The sequence below is a fragment of the Rhinatrema bivittatum genome, chromosome 6, assembly GCF_901001135.1.
Source record: "Rhinatrema bivittatum chromosome 6, aRhiBiv1.1, whole genome shotgun sequence".
Taxonomy (NCBI): Eukaryota; Metazoa; Chordata; class Amphibia; order Gymnophiona; family Rhinatrematidae; genus Rhinatrema; species Rhinatrema bivittatum.
In genome coordinates, this window is record NC_042620.1 from 32,146,784 (window position 1) to 32,166,056 (window position 19,273).

General features: G+C 45.2%; 1 protein-coding gene across 1 annotated transcript in view; it reads left to right on the plus strand.

The window, feature by feature from the left end:
• PDIA5 (protein disulfide isomerase family A member 5) overlaps positions 1–19,273 on the plus strand; it is a 316,663-nt gene that overhangs the window by 424 nt on the left and 296,966 nt on the right. Inside the window, exon 2 of the mRNA XM_029605221.1 lies at positions 14,208–14,334. Within this exon, the coding sequence (XP_029461081.1) occupies positions 14,208–14,334 (127 nt within the window). The remainder of the gene's footprint in view (positions 1–14,207; positions 14,335–19,273) is intronic.

Sequence of the window (19,273 nt, forward strand, 5' to 3'; positions counted from 1 at the left end):
CCCGAGCGCCCTCCCAAACTTTCCAGTATTTCCGGGCTCACGTCTGCCGGCTCTCCTGGAAACTGCAGCAAAAAAGCAACTTGAGGAGGGAGACAGGAAGGAGGGCTAACAAGCAAACAGAAAAAGAAAGGGGGGAAAAATATATATATATACATTTCTCCGTTACGTTGCGTTCTTGCAGCCCGCTTGGGTTCGGGAATGGTTTGCACCCTCCCCATCTCCTGCGCGGCGTGAGCTCCCTTCTTAACTTTGCACTGGATGCGCCGTCTGTTTCCTTTAGGTTTACAAAATGAAATGTGCAGTTGACCCTTAATTCCTTATATCCAAGTGGACTAAAACGGCACCGCAGTTCTTTGCTTAAAAAGTGGTGGTGGAGGTTTTGCAGGTTTCAGGCTGAAAAGGTGGGGGGGGGGGACCCTCCAGTATTAAACTTCCTACTCTTCCCTCCCCAGTGATGGGGCGGGGGTAGCGCCAAAGGGATTTAACGGCTCGGGTAAGGAACCGAGCTGGGTGATATCTCTGCCCTTCCTGACCTTGCCAACGTTGAAGGGAATTTCAGTTATTTCCGAGCGTTGTTTGCTTTGCAGGGTTTCTAGTTTTTGGGGGTTTTTTTTTTTAAAGAGGTGGTTCGGATTTTTTTGGTTTTGGTCCCTAGCAATAAGTTGCTTCTTGTTTTGCTTCCAGAGCTCTTTAGCTATCGATCAGCAGCGAAATCTTTGTGTGTGTCCTTCCTTCTCTGCTGGGACCAGGCTTAATTATTAAATGATGCCAAAAAAAGAAATTGCATGCTTAGTGGGGTGCGTTGGCTGTTCTGAAATGCAAACGTTTTCGAGACGATTTGACAGGGGCACGTAAGGACATTTCTCTGTAACATGTGTCACTCTCAGTTCTTTTTCCGGATACAATCATTTAGTTGACTCTAGAAATAGTGGAGGGCACTAAGGCTGTTGAAGGAACAATGAGATGCACCATTGTTCAGAGCGGGGTGATTTTACTCTTTTTAAGACTATGTGACCCCCAAATTCAAGCACTGGGATATGTTGTGTATTAAGAGAGAGCATACAAAGTTTATTTTTTTTCCCCCAGTACAAATGCACGTTTCCCTTGTGCTGTTGCAGACTATGCATGTTTTTTTTGCCATTAAGCTGTACATGGAAACTTTTTTTTTTTTAAAGATATGTTTAGGATTCCATCTGGGTAAAATGGTTTGTGGGGGACAGTTGATCATGGCCAAACTGACTTCGGAAATAAAACTGTTTTAGTAAGTCTCTCATAAATGCATGCATTTTCTAGTTTGTGTGGTAGTTCAGAGAGTTTATCTTCACTTAAAAGGTCAGTCCAGTTTATTCCCTAAAATTCTTGTTCTGGTTTGCTGTAGATCTCCTGTCCCCTTTTCGGTTAGAAAATCTCTCATGGGTGCACTTTTATACTAATTTCCTTGTGGTCATTTTTAAAAGGAAAGGTATGGGTTTGTAATCAAACAGGTTTGCTCATGGTTATGAGGTGCAGGTTTGTGTCTTTCTCAAAATCACAGCAGACAACTCATTTTTATCCTGTCTGTTCTTTTAATGAACTGGCACCTTAACCGCCTTTAATCCTACAGTGGCAAACACCCCCCCCCCCCCAAAAAAAAATCAAAACAGAGAGGCTGATGGCATCTTAGACTAACAGATTTACTGAGGCATAAGCTTTTGAGGCCAAGAGTCCATTCCGCTTCTGACAAAGTGGACTCCTGCCTCAATAAATGTGCTACTGTGTAAGGTGCCACCAGCCTAAGATGCTTTTTATAGTGCAGTACACAAGCTTAAGGCAACAAGCCATTTCAGGAGCTGCCTTTCAGCAGTTACTAACCTGAAAATGAGATTTAAGTCGTATTGTGTGGCCTAAGAGACTCCTGTGTGTTTCCAGAGTCGTCCTTGCGTACGTGGATGGTCCTGTACGGATATGGTTGGATTGGTTAATTCCATCACATGCTGCAGTGTGTGCAACGGATTTACTTGCTGGTACAACAATGTTTGTTTATAATAATTAAAAAGAAAAGCTGTGGCAGAATTCCCAGCCTCGGTGGCTGTTTTCTCTAATTTTATGGAAGAAGTTGAACTTTGTTACAGGTCTTCCTTCGGTGCACAGGAATCTAATATATTTTTAATCAGAGGTGTGGGAAGGGTACCGCCTTCGCATCGTGTGCAAGTGTGAAATAAACTTTTATTGAAAAACAGCATGCAAACCATAATCTTGGTGGCGATGAAATTGAATTTCCTCACATTTTGCCAGCGTTGGTGACCGGCCTAATGCAATCAATTGGTAATTAGTATGACCACTGCGCCCAGGTTCCTATAGTCAGCTTTTGAAAATAAATGACTTCTGATACTTTTTTTTTTTTTTTTTTGCTGTTGGAGGCCTGGCAAGACCCAGCGAATGGAGAACTATTGTAGCCTGATTCTTGCACAGGAACCAAAGGGCTTGCTTGAAGTTCCGTTTCATCTGCTTATTATTGCAAGTGGTTTTTACACATGCCTTTTAACAATCCTTGGAACTCTGCTGCTGGCCGTGTGTATGAAAGCTGGTATAAAGCCAGTGATGAGGCTTAGTTGTGCCGTGACGCACTGTCTCTCTTTGATTTTTTTTTTGCTTCGCTGTCTTTGAGAACTGTCAGAAGCAGACCAAAACCGAGACGGCAACCTGTTGCTTCTGAGCCACATGTTTCTCTTCAGCTTTGCTCTTTTTTTTTCTTTCCATCTTGCTGAATTTTTAGAGCAAGACAGAATACAGTGAAGCTACTGCTCAAAATCTGCAGCGTTTTGAATGTGGCTTTTTTTTTTTTTGCGAGTTGACTCCCAGCAGAAGTTTTTATCACCCAGCAGCGTTTTAATTGTGGCACTTAGCTTTTTTTTTTAATTGTGCTGCTGGATGTACACGGTGCCATACAGTGGTTGACATCTGATCCATGAAGAGCTTACAGCAGGTATCAGAGGCAACAAGAAATAAAGTGATTTGCCCAAAGTTACAAGGAGTGTCAGTGAGAGAAGCACTAGTGGGTAGGAGTGTCTCAAACATGCAATCTGAAAGACCTGTTTGTTTTTTTTGCTTCATGTTGCTAGTATTAAAAAGAAAAAAAGTTGAAGAAAGGTCACACATATGAGCCTTTCAAAACAAAATATGTACATGGCTATCACATGCAGGAACACCAGCTTAGCGTGTTTTGTAATAGGCCCCTTTTCCTTACTGAAGAAAAGGCAGATCAAAAAGCAGAGGAGTAGGGCAACCCTTTCACACCCCAAAGGGTTGTAGAGCGGAGCTGAAGCGAGGAATCGGGGAGGCTTCTGTGCTGACCCAGAAGGCGGCGTGAGAGGCTGCAGGTTCTAAGACTGGGTTCGTGGATGGGGCTAGATCAAAACCTAAGCCAACCCACCGCAGCTCAAGCGAGTAAATGCCGTGTGGAAAAGTAAAGCCCGCGGCACCTCAGAAGGTACTGTAACTAGCTGGGCAGGGCATGGCTGGAGGTTATTTGAGAGGGAAAGGGCCATCACCACCTTTTACTGTTTGTGTACTTATGTTGCAGAAGTTTGTAGTCCGCCATCTTGCAAGAGTTCATGGTGGATTACAAACTGAGCGCAACGCGGTTATGTTAGCAAGAAATAAAGCAATTAAAATATATCAACATCTTTGCACATTACAATTGAAAGCTTCATAAACTAACGGTCTTTAAAAACCCTCCTGAAACGCTTAAGGGTAGATTTTAAAGCCCCTGTGCGTGTAAATCCCAGCGTTTTACGTGCGCCGGGCGAATTTTCAAAGGGGGTGGCTGCACGCGCAAACCCCGGTACGTGAATAAGTTGCCAGGCCCTGAAAAGGGGGGCGGGATGGGACGGAGGCCGGCCGGGACGGCGTGCACCAGCAGCTGGCCCGGCGCGCGTAAATTCTTCTGCTCCAGAGGAGCGGCGAGTAATAAAAATAAATTCTAGGTTAGGTTTAGGGGGTGGGGAGGAGAAGGGAAGGTAAAGGAAGGGTTGAGCAGGAGGGAACTGGAGAAGCCCAGATTGCGTCACCGCACGGAGTTTGTAAAATCCCCCCACCACGTGTGCGCTGCACGCACCTGCGCGCACGTTATAAAATCAGCGCATCCATGTGTGCACGCCGGGAAGCGTGCGCATGTATTAAAATCTACCCCATAGTCCGTTTCCTGCCGTAAGCCTTAGATGTCTGTGCAGTGAGGTGTTCATGCATATTCCTTAATGAATATGCATGAAATAGATTTGCATACAACGGAGGCAGTGTGTATGCAGGTCTCTCTCATGCATATTCATTAAGGATATCCTGAAAACCCGACTGGTTTGCAGCCCTCGAGGACCGGAATTGCCCACCCCTGCCTTAGAGGGAGGTTGTTCCAAAGTGACTTTTCAAAAAGCAGGCCCTCCCCTCTGTACATTGTAGCCTAGCTGTCTTTACGCATGGTATAGACAGCATTCATGGGTCTGATGAACAAAAAGTTCATTGTGGATATGGGATCAGATACTTTTTTTTTTTCTTCAAGTAATTAGGTTACGATCCCGTATAGAGCGCGATGAGCTATAATGTCAGGACCGCGAATTTCACACGCCGCTCAAGCGGTAGCCAGTGTAATTTGTATAAAAACTTGCGAAATATGGTCACATAATGGGCTGTGTGTAACCAAACATGCAGCAGCAGCATTTGATAATAGTTGTAACGAATGCAGGCAACATTTTGGTAGCCCAGTGTACAAGGAGGTGCAGTAATCCAAAACTGACAATGCGAAGGAGTGCATCAGGGATTTAAAACCATTTGTGCCTAATACATAAGTTACGTCATTTACGTTTTTTTTTATTTAAAATAAAAAAACCCATTTTGCACAAACTTGCTATCAAAAACGACCCCAAGATCACGTAACGTTCGAACTGGACCAATATCAACGTCTTCCACGTGAACGTTAAGAAATGGAAACAAATCTTACATCTTTAACAAATGGTAGTATTTCAATCCTGGCTACATTCAGGAATAAACCGTTTTTGTTTTGAGCCATTGATTTATCAGTTCTGAAACAGAGGGAAATAAAACAAGATGGTATCTGTAGAGAAGTCATTCACGGGGAAGCCGGCATACACTCTCTGAAGAAGACAGATTATCTTCTATGGTCTTTAAAGAGATATTGAACGGAATGGCTGATAGTGACAGACCTTGCGGGACACCATATTGGATAAGGGGTCCAGTTAGAAGAAAGCTGACCAATACGCACCTGCTGAGGACGGTCAGTTTAAAAACGAATCAAACCACTTTCCGACCGCGCCACCTATACCAGTATCTTAAAGACACTGAAGCAACGAAGAGTGCGGAACCGAGTCGCTGTTCTGAATTAATAACTGCTGTTTGGCTTCTATGATTTAAGAATAACGGCGGGGGGGGGGGGGGGGGGGGGGGGGGGGGGTGTAGAGGAGCAGGGCAAAAGGGGGTAAAAGTTCCATTGGTAGCGCACTGGCTTTGAATAGATGTAAATACCGTTTACAGCCTCTACCTTGAAATGCATCAAAGGCTTTGAGAGCAGCAAGTGCCCGGGTGGACACCCTTTGTGGTGTAGCGAGAGCTTTTAAGTGCTTTTCCCCCTCTGGACATCCAAAAAGTATTATTGAAGTTTTAAAAATTTACATAAACCTGGCAGGCCCTCAGACCTGCCAGCAACCACCAGGTGTGTGTGGGGGGGGGGGGGAAGTGAAAAATATTAAACCATTTCGGTAGATCTGTTATTTTGCATGTATTTTGTCGCTACTTATTTCCATATAATTATCTCTTGTATTTTCTGCAGTGTCTCTATAATTGCTGTTTAAGACTCTGCTCACAACATCCTAGGTGATATATCTTGGAAATTAGTGCATCAATCTTTTCTTCTTTTTTCTGCCCGCCAGCTTCCTCTTGCTCCTTTGGGTTTTCAGTTCATTCCGAGCCGCCTCCTGCAGGGGCTATGGTTTCATAATAAGCCTTCATTTGCAGCTACCCACTGACTTTTCTTTTTTTTTTAATAACTTTTATCCCCCTTCCTGCTGCCTATCTAGCCCGACTGCGGCAGTGACAGTCTATGCAGGTGGAGGCCATGTGGACCCCAGTACACGGCTGTTCTGAACTGTGTGCAGACTGGTGGTGCTGGTCTGTGGTGGCTGGTACTTTTTTTTTTTTTTTCTTTTTTGTGGGTTGGAGGACTGTGAATGTCACACCCCCCCCCCCCCCCCAATATCCTCTCCGCTTCAAGAACTGAGAATGGCTTGTATCTATCTCCTTAAACTTGCCGTTTGGTTGTCTTTTAAATCTGAGGAATTTTTAACAAACCTAAAATTTCAAGAAACAGCGGCAGCACACAATTGTATTTTACAAAATGTTTTTTTTTTTAGTGGGATATACCACTCTCTAGCTGAATATTGGAGTTACTTCATTTGTTCCCACAGTTCTCCAATTTTGAATAGAAAAGAATTCACCTGGCATATCTTCTCTCCAAATAGGTTTGTTTTGCACATACATTGACACGAATGAATCTCATTCGTAAGCGAGAGTATATCGGGCATGATCTCCATGTCTCAAATTTACTGCTCATGCCTTTTTTTTTTTTTTTTTAGTACCTATTCCCTGTGTGGTCCATGTCCTGCACTTTTTGAACTGCGTAACCCGTTCTCCCATTGGCTTAAGTGGCTCCAGGGATGTGCCTGACGCGCTGGGAGCAGCGAAGACGTTGAGCGTAGCGGCAAACCAGCCCTAGGCGAGAGCAACTTGAGGGGGAAAATCCTTCTGGAATTAGAAAAGCCTAGGGGGGGAAGTCAGCGCCGTGAAATGCTGAGAGATGCCATTTTGGGTAAAGCGTCTTGAGCTCCGATGGAAAAGGCGTGAGCTGCATACATTAAATAAAGAAGTAAATAAACGGAGGCCTAATTATTTTCCAAAGATGCCTGTGCAGTGAGGTGTTCATCTGCCAGTTTCCCGACCTCTCTTAAACTTAGGGTGGCCCTGTGTGTTCAGCTTGCCTGGAAGGGCTCCTGTTATCCTGGGGAGGAAGATGAGCCCTGTGGTGCTCTAGATGTGGTGTTTGTGTGTCTGGCGGTTTTTTATTTATTTATTTATTTATTTGCAGTAATTTCTTACCTGCCCAGTTAGCAGACATCGGTTCTGGGTGGTTCATAGTTTAAACAAACAAACGCAAAACATGATAATTAAAAAAACAAAAAAAACCCGCGGCATTCACCCAAAGTCTTTGTGAAACAAATGTGCCTTCACCTGCGTACCAAAGGTCTTGTAATCCTGTAACTGATGAATTTCCATAGGGAGCCCATTCCACAGAGGAGGGGCAGCCCAGGAAAAAGCTCTCTCTTCCTGGTCTCTTGCAACCCAGCATTGGTTCCTCCTGAGACTGATAAGAAGGAGGCCCTCTCCAAAGGCAACCAACGAATTGGTGAATACCATGATGCTTGTGCCTCTAAACAATCCTTCCCCTCTTGAATTTAGCTCTCTGACCGATCGTGCATAAGAAGATTTGGGAGGGTTTGGGCCTGTTCTGCTATTTGCACGCCTGGGGAGAAATTGCATGGGAAGACTCCCAACGTTTGACATGGCACAACCCTAAATGTAAACAGTATTAAAGGTGAACGTTGTGCCTGTAGAAGGAAAACAGTTGTTCTATAAGGTTATAAATGGTTTGCCTAATTAACAGGTCCGAGGGATGACTGCATTCGGACTGTATTATTATTATTATTTATTTTTTTTACAAGGCCCATACAGCTAGGCATTTTAAACTTAAGAGTAAATCTGGGGAAAAAAAAAATTCTCGCTCTGCTGATTGTTTGCAAAATGTATTCCTTTCACTGCAGCACTAGAGAGATCTCTTGAGCCTTGAGGAAGTTCCTATCCTTTTTTTGTCCGCAGGAGATGCTTATGTTATACTCCTTGGGGTGGGGAGAGTGTGTGTGTTTTTGTGTGTGTGTTCGGAGGAAATGTAGTCCACAGCAGACAAAGGGGGAATGCCTGGATGACAGGAATGATGAGAGCCAGATGAAGCGGTATATAGGAGCAAGGTCTTTGCAGGGAGAAGTCTGAAATAAAGTGCTCTTTGACCTTCATGCTACTTATGAGAAACAGGTTGTTAGGTTTAATTTTGCAGTTCTGGTTGGCTTGTGCTGTAGAAAAGATTTGTAGTAATACTGATGTGTCATTATAATGCAGGAATATGGTGTGCTAGGCACTGGATTAAAGTGTTAGCGTTTGCATTAGATCTTAATTTTAAAAGCTAAATTGACAATGTGATAGGTACAGCTCTGGGCGAGTGTGGTTTTTTTTTCTTTCCCTTGGTTTGAAGAGAAAATACAACCAGAAAAAAAAAAATGCATAAGAGGTGCTGCAGCATTGTCCATTACTAATCCTGGTTGTTTATTCAGTAATTTGCATTTCAACTTATTTTAACATCAGAAGTGATGGAACTTGTTCCTGAGTGTATGAGGCACTAAGAAACGCAGCACATTAAAAATGCTTCAGATTCCCAGGGGTGTAATGTATGGGGAGCCTACAGGCAAGCCTTCCGTTGTTGCTTTGAACAGAAAACGTGGGTTGAATTAGGAGCCGCTTTCAAACTAATGAGCAGCAGGGACGTCGGTCGTCCAAGGCTTCAACCTTGCGGTACAGAGACCGATGGGGGTCGCGCGCGCACACGCGGCTCACAGCTGTCCCTGGGAAAACCCGGGCTGCACGTTAAACTGGCCTTTGATGGGGCATCGGCGCCAAGAGCACAGGAAAGAAAAGAGATGAAGGTCGACTGCAAGGATTACATTAAAGGGTCTCGTCTGCTTTCTTTGACTCCCCCCCCCCCCCCTTCTGACCCTCAGGGCGCCCTCCCTCCACTCAGGCTGCTGCCCTACTGACCATAAGCAAACCTGCAAGAGCTTGCACCGCACTCCTGCCCTTTGGAAATGATGGCTTAAGGCCAATGTGACGTCCATGAAAACATAGACGAGGAATATCATAGCAGAGGAATGGCCAACCTTTCACAAGCCAAGAAATCAGGATGCACATTACCATAGTATCTCGCGTTTCTGAAAGATGAGATGTGTGTGTGTGTAAGCCCCCCCCTTCCAGTAGTATCTTCCCCTCTCTCAATCCACGCTCCTTGTCCGCAAGGTCTCGCTCCTTCAATTACATCCTGTTTCCAGCAGTCTTTCTTTCTCAATCCCCACCAGTCAAGCCTGTTCCTTTCCCATTAGCCTCTCTAATAATTCCCCCCACAGGTTTCTCTCAATCCTTCTACCCTGTTCCCCGGAGACTTTCAATCCTCTCACTCTGTTCCTACTGGTGTCTCTCTCATGCTGTCCTCAATAGTCTCTCATCTCTCTCAATTACCCCACCCATCTCTGTCCCATCCTGACCCCCAATCTCTCAATCCTCCCACCAGTCTCTCTCTTAGTTCCCCCCCCCCCATGCCACTCTCTCCCCACCAGTCTCTCTCAGCCTCTCACCTTGTCCCCACCAGTAACTCTCGATATTCTCTCCCTGTCCACACCTGTCTTGCACCAGCATTTTCTCTCTCTCCCCTTTTGCTCTGTTTTAATGATTTGGTTTTTTTTTTTCTCTCAACCGCCCCAGCACAATACCCCCCAAACCCCACAAGAACAATAACAGGCACTCGGCGGCTCCAGCCTTCACATCCCTCCCCATTCCATGTGCTACTCTGTCCACCTCTGCTCACCCTATGTCCCCCACCAATGACTCCCCTTCCCCTACCACATCTTACTCTCTCTGTCTCTCTGTCCCTCTGATCCCTGCCCCCCCCTCCCAGTGCTCGCTCTCTCTCTCATACATCCTCTACCATTACTCCTGTTTGGTTCTCACAATCACCTCCTCTTTCCCAAAATTCACCTCTTTTCAAGTCACACTCCCCAGAAGCATTTGCCCCCCCCCCCTTTGCATTTGTGTCTCTTAAATTCTTCCCTCTCCAATTGCCTTTCCTGGCTCTCTCATTCCTCCACCCAGTCACACCTCTAGCTTCCATTTTCCCCTTTGCCCCATCATCCCTTCTGGCTCGTTACCACCCTCCTCCTTCACCCCCTCTAGCTCTCTCTCCCCCTTCTACCTTCACTATCTATGGTTGTCACCACTCCTCACCCTCCCTTCCCTTTCACTCTCTCTGGATCTCACACACATTCTTGTCTCCACCTCTGCCTCACCCTGATGCTATTTCTGATTTTTTTTTTCACCCTCCCTCCACTCACCTCTGACTTCCTTGCACACAGCTCCCCCGCCCTCCCCCCGGATTTCTCCTATCTTTCCATTGATTTTCCCCTTTCTTATGAACCCCTTCTATCCCCATCCCTGGCTCTCTCATGCCACCTCCACTCCCCCACGGCTCTCATACAACTCTCGCGCGCGCTCTCTCTCTCTCTCTCCTCCCCCAAGCTCTGGTCCACTCACACCTTCTGCAGAACATGTGGACCTTAGAGAACAATAAGGTGTTAAGTCGGTCCAGGTTCATTGCTGACTTCAAGGAAATAGGGAGGAAAACAATATTCACTTCTCATCTTCTCCACCGCATCAGCTCTCCCTTGTGCTGTTCTCCCCGAATTTTGCAACATTCACCGCCTTTTCATGTCTCTGCCCTAAGGAGCATTCACCCCTGCTTGGACTTCTCCTTTTAAGGATTCACTTCATTCACTATTCCCCCCAAGTATTCATCAACTACATTCACCCCCCTTCTCCATTCACCCTCTTTCAGCATCCGCTTCCTTTTCGTTACCACAAATTATTCTGGTCTGACTGGATCTTTGGGTGACCCCCTCCCCCCTCCTCCTCTGCTGTCAGCTGAATCCTAAGTCACGTGGGTAGATTGAGGCTGCTGGGCCTGGGACTAGGTGCACTCCAGTCTTTCCTCTCCAGACGGTAGACCAGAGAAGAGCCCTCTACTCCCAGTAGCAGATGGGGGGGGGGGGGGGTTTGGACAGTATGGGAAGGGCTTGAACAGGGAGCTGTCCTGTTCAGCTCCAACTTCACTGTTGTTGATTGCGGGGTGAGTAGTGGAGCAGGGATAAGCAGAGAAAACACTCTGATCCCTTCCCCAGCCTCTCCCCTCTGTCTCTGTAGCAACCAGCAGTACTGTCAGGTCAGGACGGGAAGGAGGGGAGCCGAGACTGGCGCAAAAGTGGCTCTTCTCTGCTCTGCTCTATGCTGGTGCTTCCTGCTCCAGTCCTTCCCCTCTGTCCTCTGCAGAGCTGCTCAGTTGCCATGTGGCACGGAAGGCAAGAGCCACAGGCTGGCCCACCCTGTCATAGCAGATGAGCGTAAGGCCCAGCTCTTTTTTTTTCTTGCTGCAGTGCCACAGACCTCAGCTGACCTTTGCCTTTCACCTCGCTTCTTTGTGACCAGGAATCATCTCTGCTTATCCCATGCCTTCTTAAATTCTATTAACATTTTTGATATGTGCCATCTGTCCCTGCCCCCCGAGATGCCATTCCATACACCCACCACTCTTTCCATGAAGAAATATTTCCTGCATATTCAATGTGAATAGTTTTGACAAGGCTGCACGATTAAAAAAAATTTTTTTTATTGCGGAAGTAAACGTGAGGTCTCCCGGCTGAGTCTGCCATTTCCTCAAGTGATAGTTTTGTTTTTTTTCCATTTTCTTGCATATACAGTTTGGCTCAGTAGTTAGCAAGTTTCCTCCTGCTTCTTTTGGGTTTCCAGCTCCGTGGAACCGGAGAGCTGGAATCAGATGCTGTGGAGCCTTCATTGGCATCTAGGTGTCGCTGTCGTGCACGGACTGTGGCATTCTCACCGCTCTGCCCACCAAAGGGATCCATAAGCTGCCTCGGCAGGATCTCCAGGCCTGGCCAGCCTGTCTGAAGACGTTTCAAAACAACCGTGTTGGGCTGGTCTAAAGGGAATAGTGGAGCATTTGTCTCTTCTCAGACCTGTTGCATTTCTGAATCATTGCAGAGGGCTTGCCTGTGGCTTCAAGCCTGTGTCAAGAAACTCCGCTGATGTGTACAAGCAGTCTTTTTTTTTTTTTTTTTCCCCCCCCCCAATTAACCATAACCTCTCTCATGTTGTAATTGCTCCCTCTGTTCAAGGCTCCCGTAGCCATTCTTTTTCCATATAGATTGAACCACCGAGCCATACTTTTAAAAATATTTTTTTTTATTTTAGTAAATGGCCTCTGTCTCCAGCCCATGGTGGGCATGGACGTTTTTGGCAAGCTACATCCATCTTAACTTGTTTCCTCCTGCACTAGGCCTCTCAGGGCCACAGGACTGATGTTATGATTCAATGTAAATTTAAAAAAAAAAAAAAAAAAAAAAGGGCTGCCAACACATTCTGTGAACAAAAGGACTTATAATGCAGCAGTCAAACATCAAATCTATAGCTGAAAAGGAAGGAAAAAGAACAAAGTTCAGACCAGCACATTTCATAGAACTGCTTACTAATTCAAAGCCCTCTCATCCCCCTCCTCAGTTACTGTCGATTGCATGGTGAATCCACACCCCCCCCCCCCCCCCCATAACTCTGGTTTTCAGGATTCCTTCAGATATGTAGGATACGTATTTGCCTATGATTTGCTCTAAGATCCAGGTTAATTTGTATATTTGGGTCACCATTTTTGTGTGCAGATGTGGGGGGGGGGGGGTGAGCACAGGGGGCTGAGAGCCACTTCGGGAGCATCATAAGCAAGGATTCTGTACTTTGTGCTGAGGTTTCACCGCAGGAGCTCGGCAGACGGCGGAAACAGATGTCCTGCCAGCAGCAGAGGGATGCGGATGGATGGCTGATGCTGATTTGTGCCAGGGCACTGGTCCTTCGTTAACTGTTATCATACAAAATTGTAGTTTATCCTCCCTTAATTAACTGTGGGTGACATCTTTTAGGTGGCATTGCACGGGGCTGGGATTTGATGGGTTTTTGGGTTTTTTTGCATTTGTCAGGAGCCATTCAGCTGTCTCGTGTCTTTGGGAGGGGGAGGGGGGGGCTGATAACTGTCGTCTGTGCATTGGAGGTTTGCAGCATCTGCTCCTTGTGTCTTCCCGGATGCTTTCATAAAATCTGCAGACTTTACTGTTGGGCGACTCACTCCGTCGCTCCTACAAGACAGGGGGCCCCCGATGAAGAGCATTTGTTACCACGCGTGTCCTCCCTGGGTGCAGAGTCCATCAAAGTATTGTATGAATGCAGCCCCCTCAGGTGGGCCTCTGTCTGTTTGGCCATTGGTGTTTCTCCTGGATTACAATGCGCTGGGTGTGTGTGTATGTATAAATAATTTCTTCTCTGGTTATCGACTTGTAGAGATTTCAGATCTTGTGCTGCCACGTTTTCACTTTTCCAGCGTTTTGTTATGGAGGGTAAAATTGTTATAACAAGAGGTAAAACGTGTTGCTTTCCATTTGTTGTGAAGATGGATCCGTCTGTGTGGTGTTAGTGTGTCAGAACCTCCATAAGAGTTCAGCAAATGAACCAAAATAGTAAAACGAGCAAAAGTAGGTTCAGAGGGCCCCCTAGTTGGCCGGCACAGATCCAAAAGGGAATAGTAAAGGCAGTAAAGGACCCAGTCCAGTTACAGGAAGGAGCTTGCCTTCCTCGTCCACGCTCTTCAGTGGAAGAACTGTTTTTAACTTACCAAAGCAGGGCTTCCCAAACCTGTCCGTTGTCCCCACAGCCAGTCGAGTTTCTATGAGAGAAGTTTGCATGCCTTGGGGGAGGGGGGATCCTGCATATGCAAATTGTCATGCATATTCCTTGTGAGTATTAGGAAAACCCAACTAGCTGTGAGATCCTCGGGGAAAGTTTGGGAAGCCTTGAATTCAAGTCAAAGAATTGGTTATAAGAACTAAAAAGGTGGGTCAATAAGTATTTAGACATGCCATGTGCTACTGCAGTACACAGTTTTGATTTTATGGAAAGCTGATATATTAAAAATTTACCGTTACAATTTACCATGCTTTTGGGACTATTAAGGTTTTCTTTTGTTGGGGGGTTTTTTTTTTTTTTTTTGCAATGATACAGTAATTTTGAATTTTAATTTTGTGGCACACTTTTTAAAAATTTTCATGACAAAATGTGGTGTTTGCTTTCTGAAGAAAGGCCCATGAGAAGGGTCATAGAAATCTGCTGTAATCTTTGCCCTTATCTCCTATCTTGCGGGCTGTGATTTGTAATTTGCACAATCTCTTCTTCTTTTGTAGGTAGCCCTTCCAGCTTGCTTTGTGTCTGTGAAGGTTTCCCCACTCATTGAAAGAATTAGTGACCACAAGGACTTCAAGAAGCTCCTTCGAACGCGCAACAACGTCCTGGTTCTCTATTCTAAATCGGGTGAGGCTTTTTATTCCTTTCTTGCCTGGAACTGCTAGCGGGACTTGGACTGACGGGGAGCAGACGGACACAAGGCCCATCTGGTCTGTCCGCTCTCCTTCCTGTTGCAGTCACTTGATCTCTGGCTTTAGCTTGATTTCCTTGTGTCCAAGGATCCTCTGTGTGCTCTTGTTTTGGTTTTTTTTTTTTGCCTCCGTCACCCCCATTGGGAGAGGGCCCCATCCTGCATCATCTGAAAACAAGGACAGTGAGGCCCATCCGGTCTGCTCTGGATTTTTTTTTTTTTTTTGCAGACCCGATCCTGATCTTTGGCTTCGCTATCCCTTCCATACTAATGCTGTTCTGGTACGGTTCTTCCTGCCCTTCCCAGTCTACTGGGAGACCGTTCTGGACGTCTGCTAACCCTTTCAGCATCATATCAGTGCTGGCTTGTTCTACAGCTTCCTTTTCACTGAAAAATACCTGCCGCTTTGTAGCGGGCATTTTGTGTTTATAGCTTCTGAGGTGTTTGAGCGCCTTCATTGTATAATCATTTTCCCAGTTTCAATCTTGGAGGGCAGTAATGAACGCCCCCCCCCCCCCCCCACCCCACCCCAGGCCTTGTACTTGCGGGGCTGCAAGCTCATTTTCAAAGGGAAATTCCTCGCACAGTTCCCCTTTTGAAAATCCCACCGTTGCGCACGACGCGGGTACAACGTACTTCCCTTCTCTGCGGCTGCATTGAAGCATAGGCAAAGTTCGCGCCGGAAACTGCATGCGGCGATGTTCAAAATGAAATTTCTGCATGTAATTTCCCTCTACCGACCTAAACCAGCTCGTTTTTCCCCTGTGGCTGAAAGCGTATGCTCACTGTGAAGAGTGTGCATCATTCTGCCTAGACAGTTTGAGGGTGGGGGGAGATAGTGGAACAGCTTTTTTTTTTTTTTTTTTTTTTTACCCAGTTCGTGTTTACGTAAAAACACCAGATTATTGCCCCCTTAGATCCTACTTCTCCTGCTTATTTCTATAGTGATACTAGATGTACGCAGCACTGTACAGATAGACGAGACCATAAAGAGGCTGGCGTTCAGTTGAGTGTTTCCCATGATGCAGGCAGGTGTTAGGGCTGAGAGAGACTGATGCGCTGCTCACCTCTATTATTTTTTTTTTTTCAGAATTTATTTTGGCATGACAAAAACAGCCAGCATACAATTGATTCTTAAATCCGTAATACAATAATCACTAAGACAAAGATACTATTCTCCATATGCATAAAAAACTGGTAACAATAAGCTTCATTGTACCGTTTTCAAAATATCCCTCTTGTTAATCTTTACTTCTCTCTTTGGACCTCCTTCCCCACCCAGTCAATCATTGCACATACACACATCTATTCATACATTCCTCTTATACTATAGTTTTATCCTATAGCAGTGAGAGCTTATATCCAATACCTGTTTTCAGCTTCCAATCAGAAGAATATCTCACCTGATGTAATGTATTACATTCATTCACGTTTAAAAGATTAAAAAAAAAAAACATTTCCATGCCTGAATATAACCTATACAGACTTTTTTGGCTAGTAACTTTACATCAGATCTTTCCATTTGCATCAGAGAAATCTTGCCTTCTTGCCACATAGAAAATGAAGGAGTATTATCAGTTATCCATTCTCTGAGAATACAGTTATGTGCCACCTTCAGTGCCAATGATAGAAGTGGAGTGTGTCCTTTCAGAATATCTGGTGCAGTGGACTTTATCGCTTTCATATCTCCCAATAGTAAGATATCACCTTGAAATGGTAGCAGTATATCTATGCATTTATTCAGCCATGTCATTATCTCTTGCCAAAATGAGAATTTTTTTGTGATAGGTAAGGCATACATGTACAAAGGAACCTTTTTCAATTTTGCATTTATGACAATCACCTATATCCACCAATTTCATTTTAAATGTATTCTATCCACTTGACAATGATAGAATATTTTATAATGTATTTCCTTATAATGGACTGCCACTGGCAACCTATGAATGTCCTGAAATAACATACTAAGTTGATCAAATGTATGAAATACTCCCACTTCTCTAGACCAATATTCTACCAGCCTTTTTAACCCATCATGACCCAGATTTCTCTTACCAAGCTATACCACTGAGGAATAGAATTCTTTCCCCCTGCTATATGTTCCATCTAAAGGATAACTGTGATCTCTTTTCATGTCTTCAGGAGTAAATGCTAAACTAGAAATATGTGGGACTTGCAAGTATCTAAAAAAGTGTGTGCAGAATTTGATAAACTCTCTGTAATTGTGGGAAACTCAAAACATGACCCGTCTCATTATCTATCAACTGTCTACTATTAATTGAGGGGGTAGGTTTTTAAAAAAAAATATGCGCGCGCGTGTCCATGTGCACGCGCTACCCGGTTTTATAGCTGTGTGTGAGGTGTGATCTTTCCGGGCCAACGCACGGTCATCCACGTCCGTTAATCTATGACCTTGAGCGTCTATTCCCTCCTTGATTTCATCAGTTGTGGATTGTAATTTGGATAGCTGGTCTTCCAGAGCCACCGAGACTCTGAAATAGTGAGTATTACTTCATGCATCCATTGCAGGCTGTGGCGATTCCACCAACATCTTAGAATCAGGCAGATGTCCCTTTTCTCGTGTTGTTCTAACACACTCCTAACTCTCTTTCTGATCACGAGAGTCCATTCGAGACCAATGTGCTTTGGCAATAATAAATCTACATCCAGTTCACCATTATCATGTCCGTGTATCAGTTTAAATAGGGGGGTCCCCCGAAACTCACCACCACACGTGTGCTCAGACATCTGCCATTACCTTAAGTCCGCTTACTTTATTTTTAAGATAAGTGATTTAAGAAAAATGATTTTGGAAATTTATTTTTATGTAATTTTGAGGTACTTAGATTTTTGGGAATATAAGCCTTTTTCAACATAACCCTAGTGCCTCCTCTCTTCCCTCCCTCATTCCCCCTGCATTTCAGTTGCTTAAATATTTTGCACATAGTGCTCTTCCTCATTTATTTACTCTGTCCTTCTCGAAGAGATTATCTGCTATTGTTGTATGCCAATTATTGGTCTTATTGAACTAGATCTCTGATTAGCAGTAATATCAAGTTCTTCCTCTTCCACTAGGGCTTGCAAGTTTCAGATTTTTATTTCCTATATTATGAGCATTTTTGCTTGGAGCTCTTGAGATTTTCCTCCTGTCCTCGTCACCCATCTGTATATGCTCATGCCTGCTTCCTTTGTCTTTCACAGTTTTCAGAGGTAGCTGTGTGAGATACATGTACACAATTGTATTATGATTAAGGAGAGCGGACAGGAAGACATCTAGATGGTGCATGTAGAGATAGAAAAGCCCCAATGGAAAGAGAAACACTGAGCTCTAACTTATAGCTTAGCATTTGTTTGAGACTGCACATTATAAATCCTCATCTCCAGTCCCAATTATTCGGAACAGGTAGAAGATGCTAAATCTGTTCTCCTTCTCAGTTTGCCCTCACACCTTAGAGGAGAATTCATAGAACCTTCACCAACTCCTTGTGGGAACAACACTACCGGGTTGTACTGTTTATTGGGGTGAGATAAGCAAAGTAAACCTATGATTTAGGCCCGGATTCTCTAAGGTCACAGACCTTAGAGAATCCGGTGGTAACAGGGGGGCGGGGGGCAGTCCTGCGATTATTAGGTGTAGTTATTCGGTGCGAAACTGGCGGCGATAAGGAATCTTACCTTTCGCCACCAGCGATGTGTCCTCAGCGATGACCCCTGGTGCCGCCCCGACTCCTCCTCTTCCGGGGCCGACTCCGCCCCAAGCTAGCTATTGCACACGAAAAGGGACTTTTTGCGTGCGACAGCGTTAGAGAATGACTCCCCTTAGTGTGATTATATATTATCTTTTTTATCACTCTTTTGCTGTTCTGTATATAAGTCTTATTAGCAATAGTTTTGTTTTTACTTTATTATTTTCTTACGCACATAATGCTATATGTATTGCCTGTGTAATCTACTTCATCCTGATATCTTTGCCAGAACACTTTTGTATTACAATACTGTTTTATAAAGTAACTTTTTCTACTGACCTCCTGTGTCCGCATCTCGATCGGTTACCATGGCCGTTACAACATTTTTGTGGTGGTAATGTTTATTTTATTTTAATTTTTTTGTTAACCATTTGTTTGGGCTTGTAACCCTATTCATTTGGCTTCCAGCCATCACTCTCTTTGTCTGGTTTAAAATCCAGAATACATGTGTATTGCCAGGTGTCACGGCCACCGTGACCAATATGAAGGTACTCTTTAGGAAAGGGACAGCGGGGGGGTGGGAGAGGTCAGTGGCGGGCAGGACAGGAGTAGGTCTTCCTGACCAGTTACTTTCCCTTTGGGGTGGGCCCTCCGGTGCTGGAGGGTGGCAGGTCTTATGGAGGGCAGTGCACAGGGCACGCACTGGAACCTGGCAGGCAGTGAGGAGCAACGGGGTGGGAAGGTGCTCTGGTCACACCGAACACAAACGGGCGAGCACCGACAAGACAGGGACTGACAAGCCCAAGGCAGGGTGGAACCAGACACAGCATGGAACAAAATACAGCACAAGGGAAATACTGACAAGGGGACCTACTGAAAGGCCTAACACAGGGACAGGAGCAAAGGTAGGAACACGCAAGCAGGAAAGGCCACTGGGAGGTCTAAACAGGGAAGAGAGCCAGGCAAGACTTAAAAGGAATCCCACTAGGCAAGGAATACAAGGACAAGGGGCCACATGCAGAGAAGAGACCGCACCTCGAGGTGGGGAGTAACCTGTGAGGGAGGGTTTTATAGGCCTGGCCTTGCTGCATCATGTAGCCTTCAAGGCAGAGGCTAACGTGGGTCAGAACGTGGCCCAGTGAAGCCCCTGCCAACGGGTGGGGGGGGCCCTCCTAGCAGTCAGTTTCAT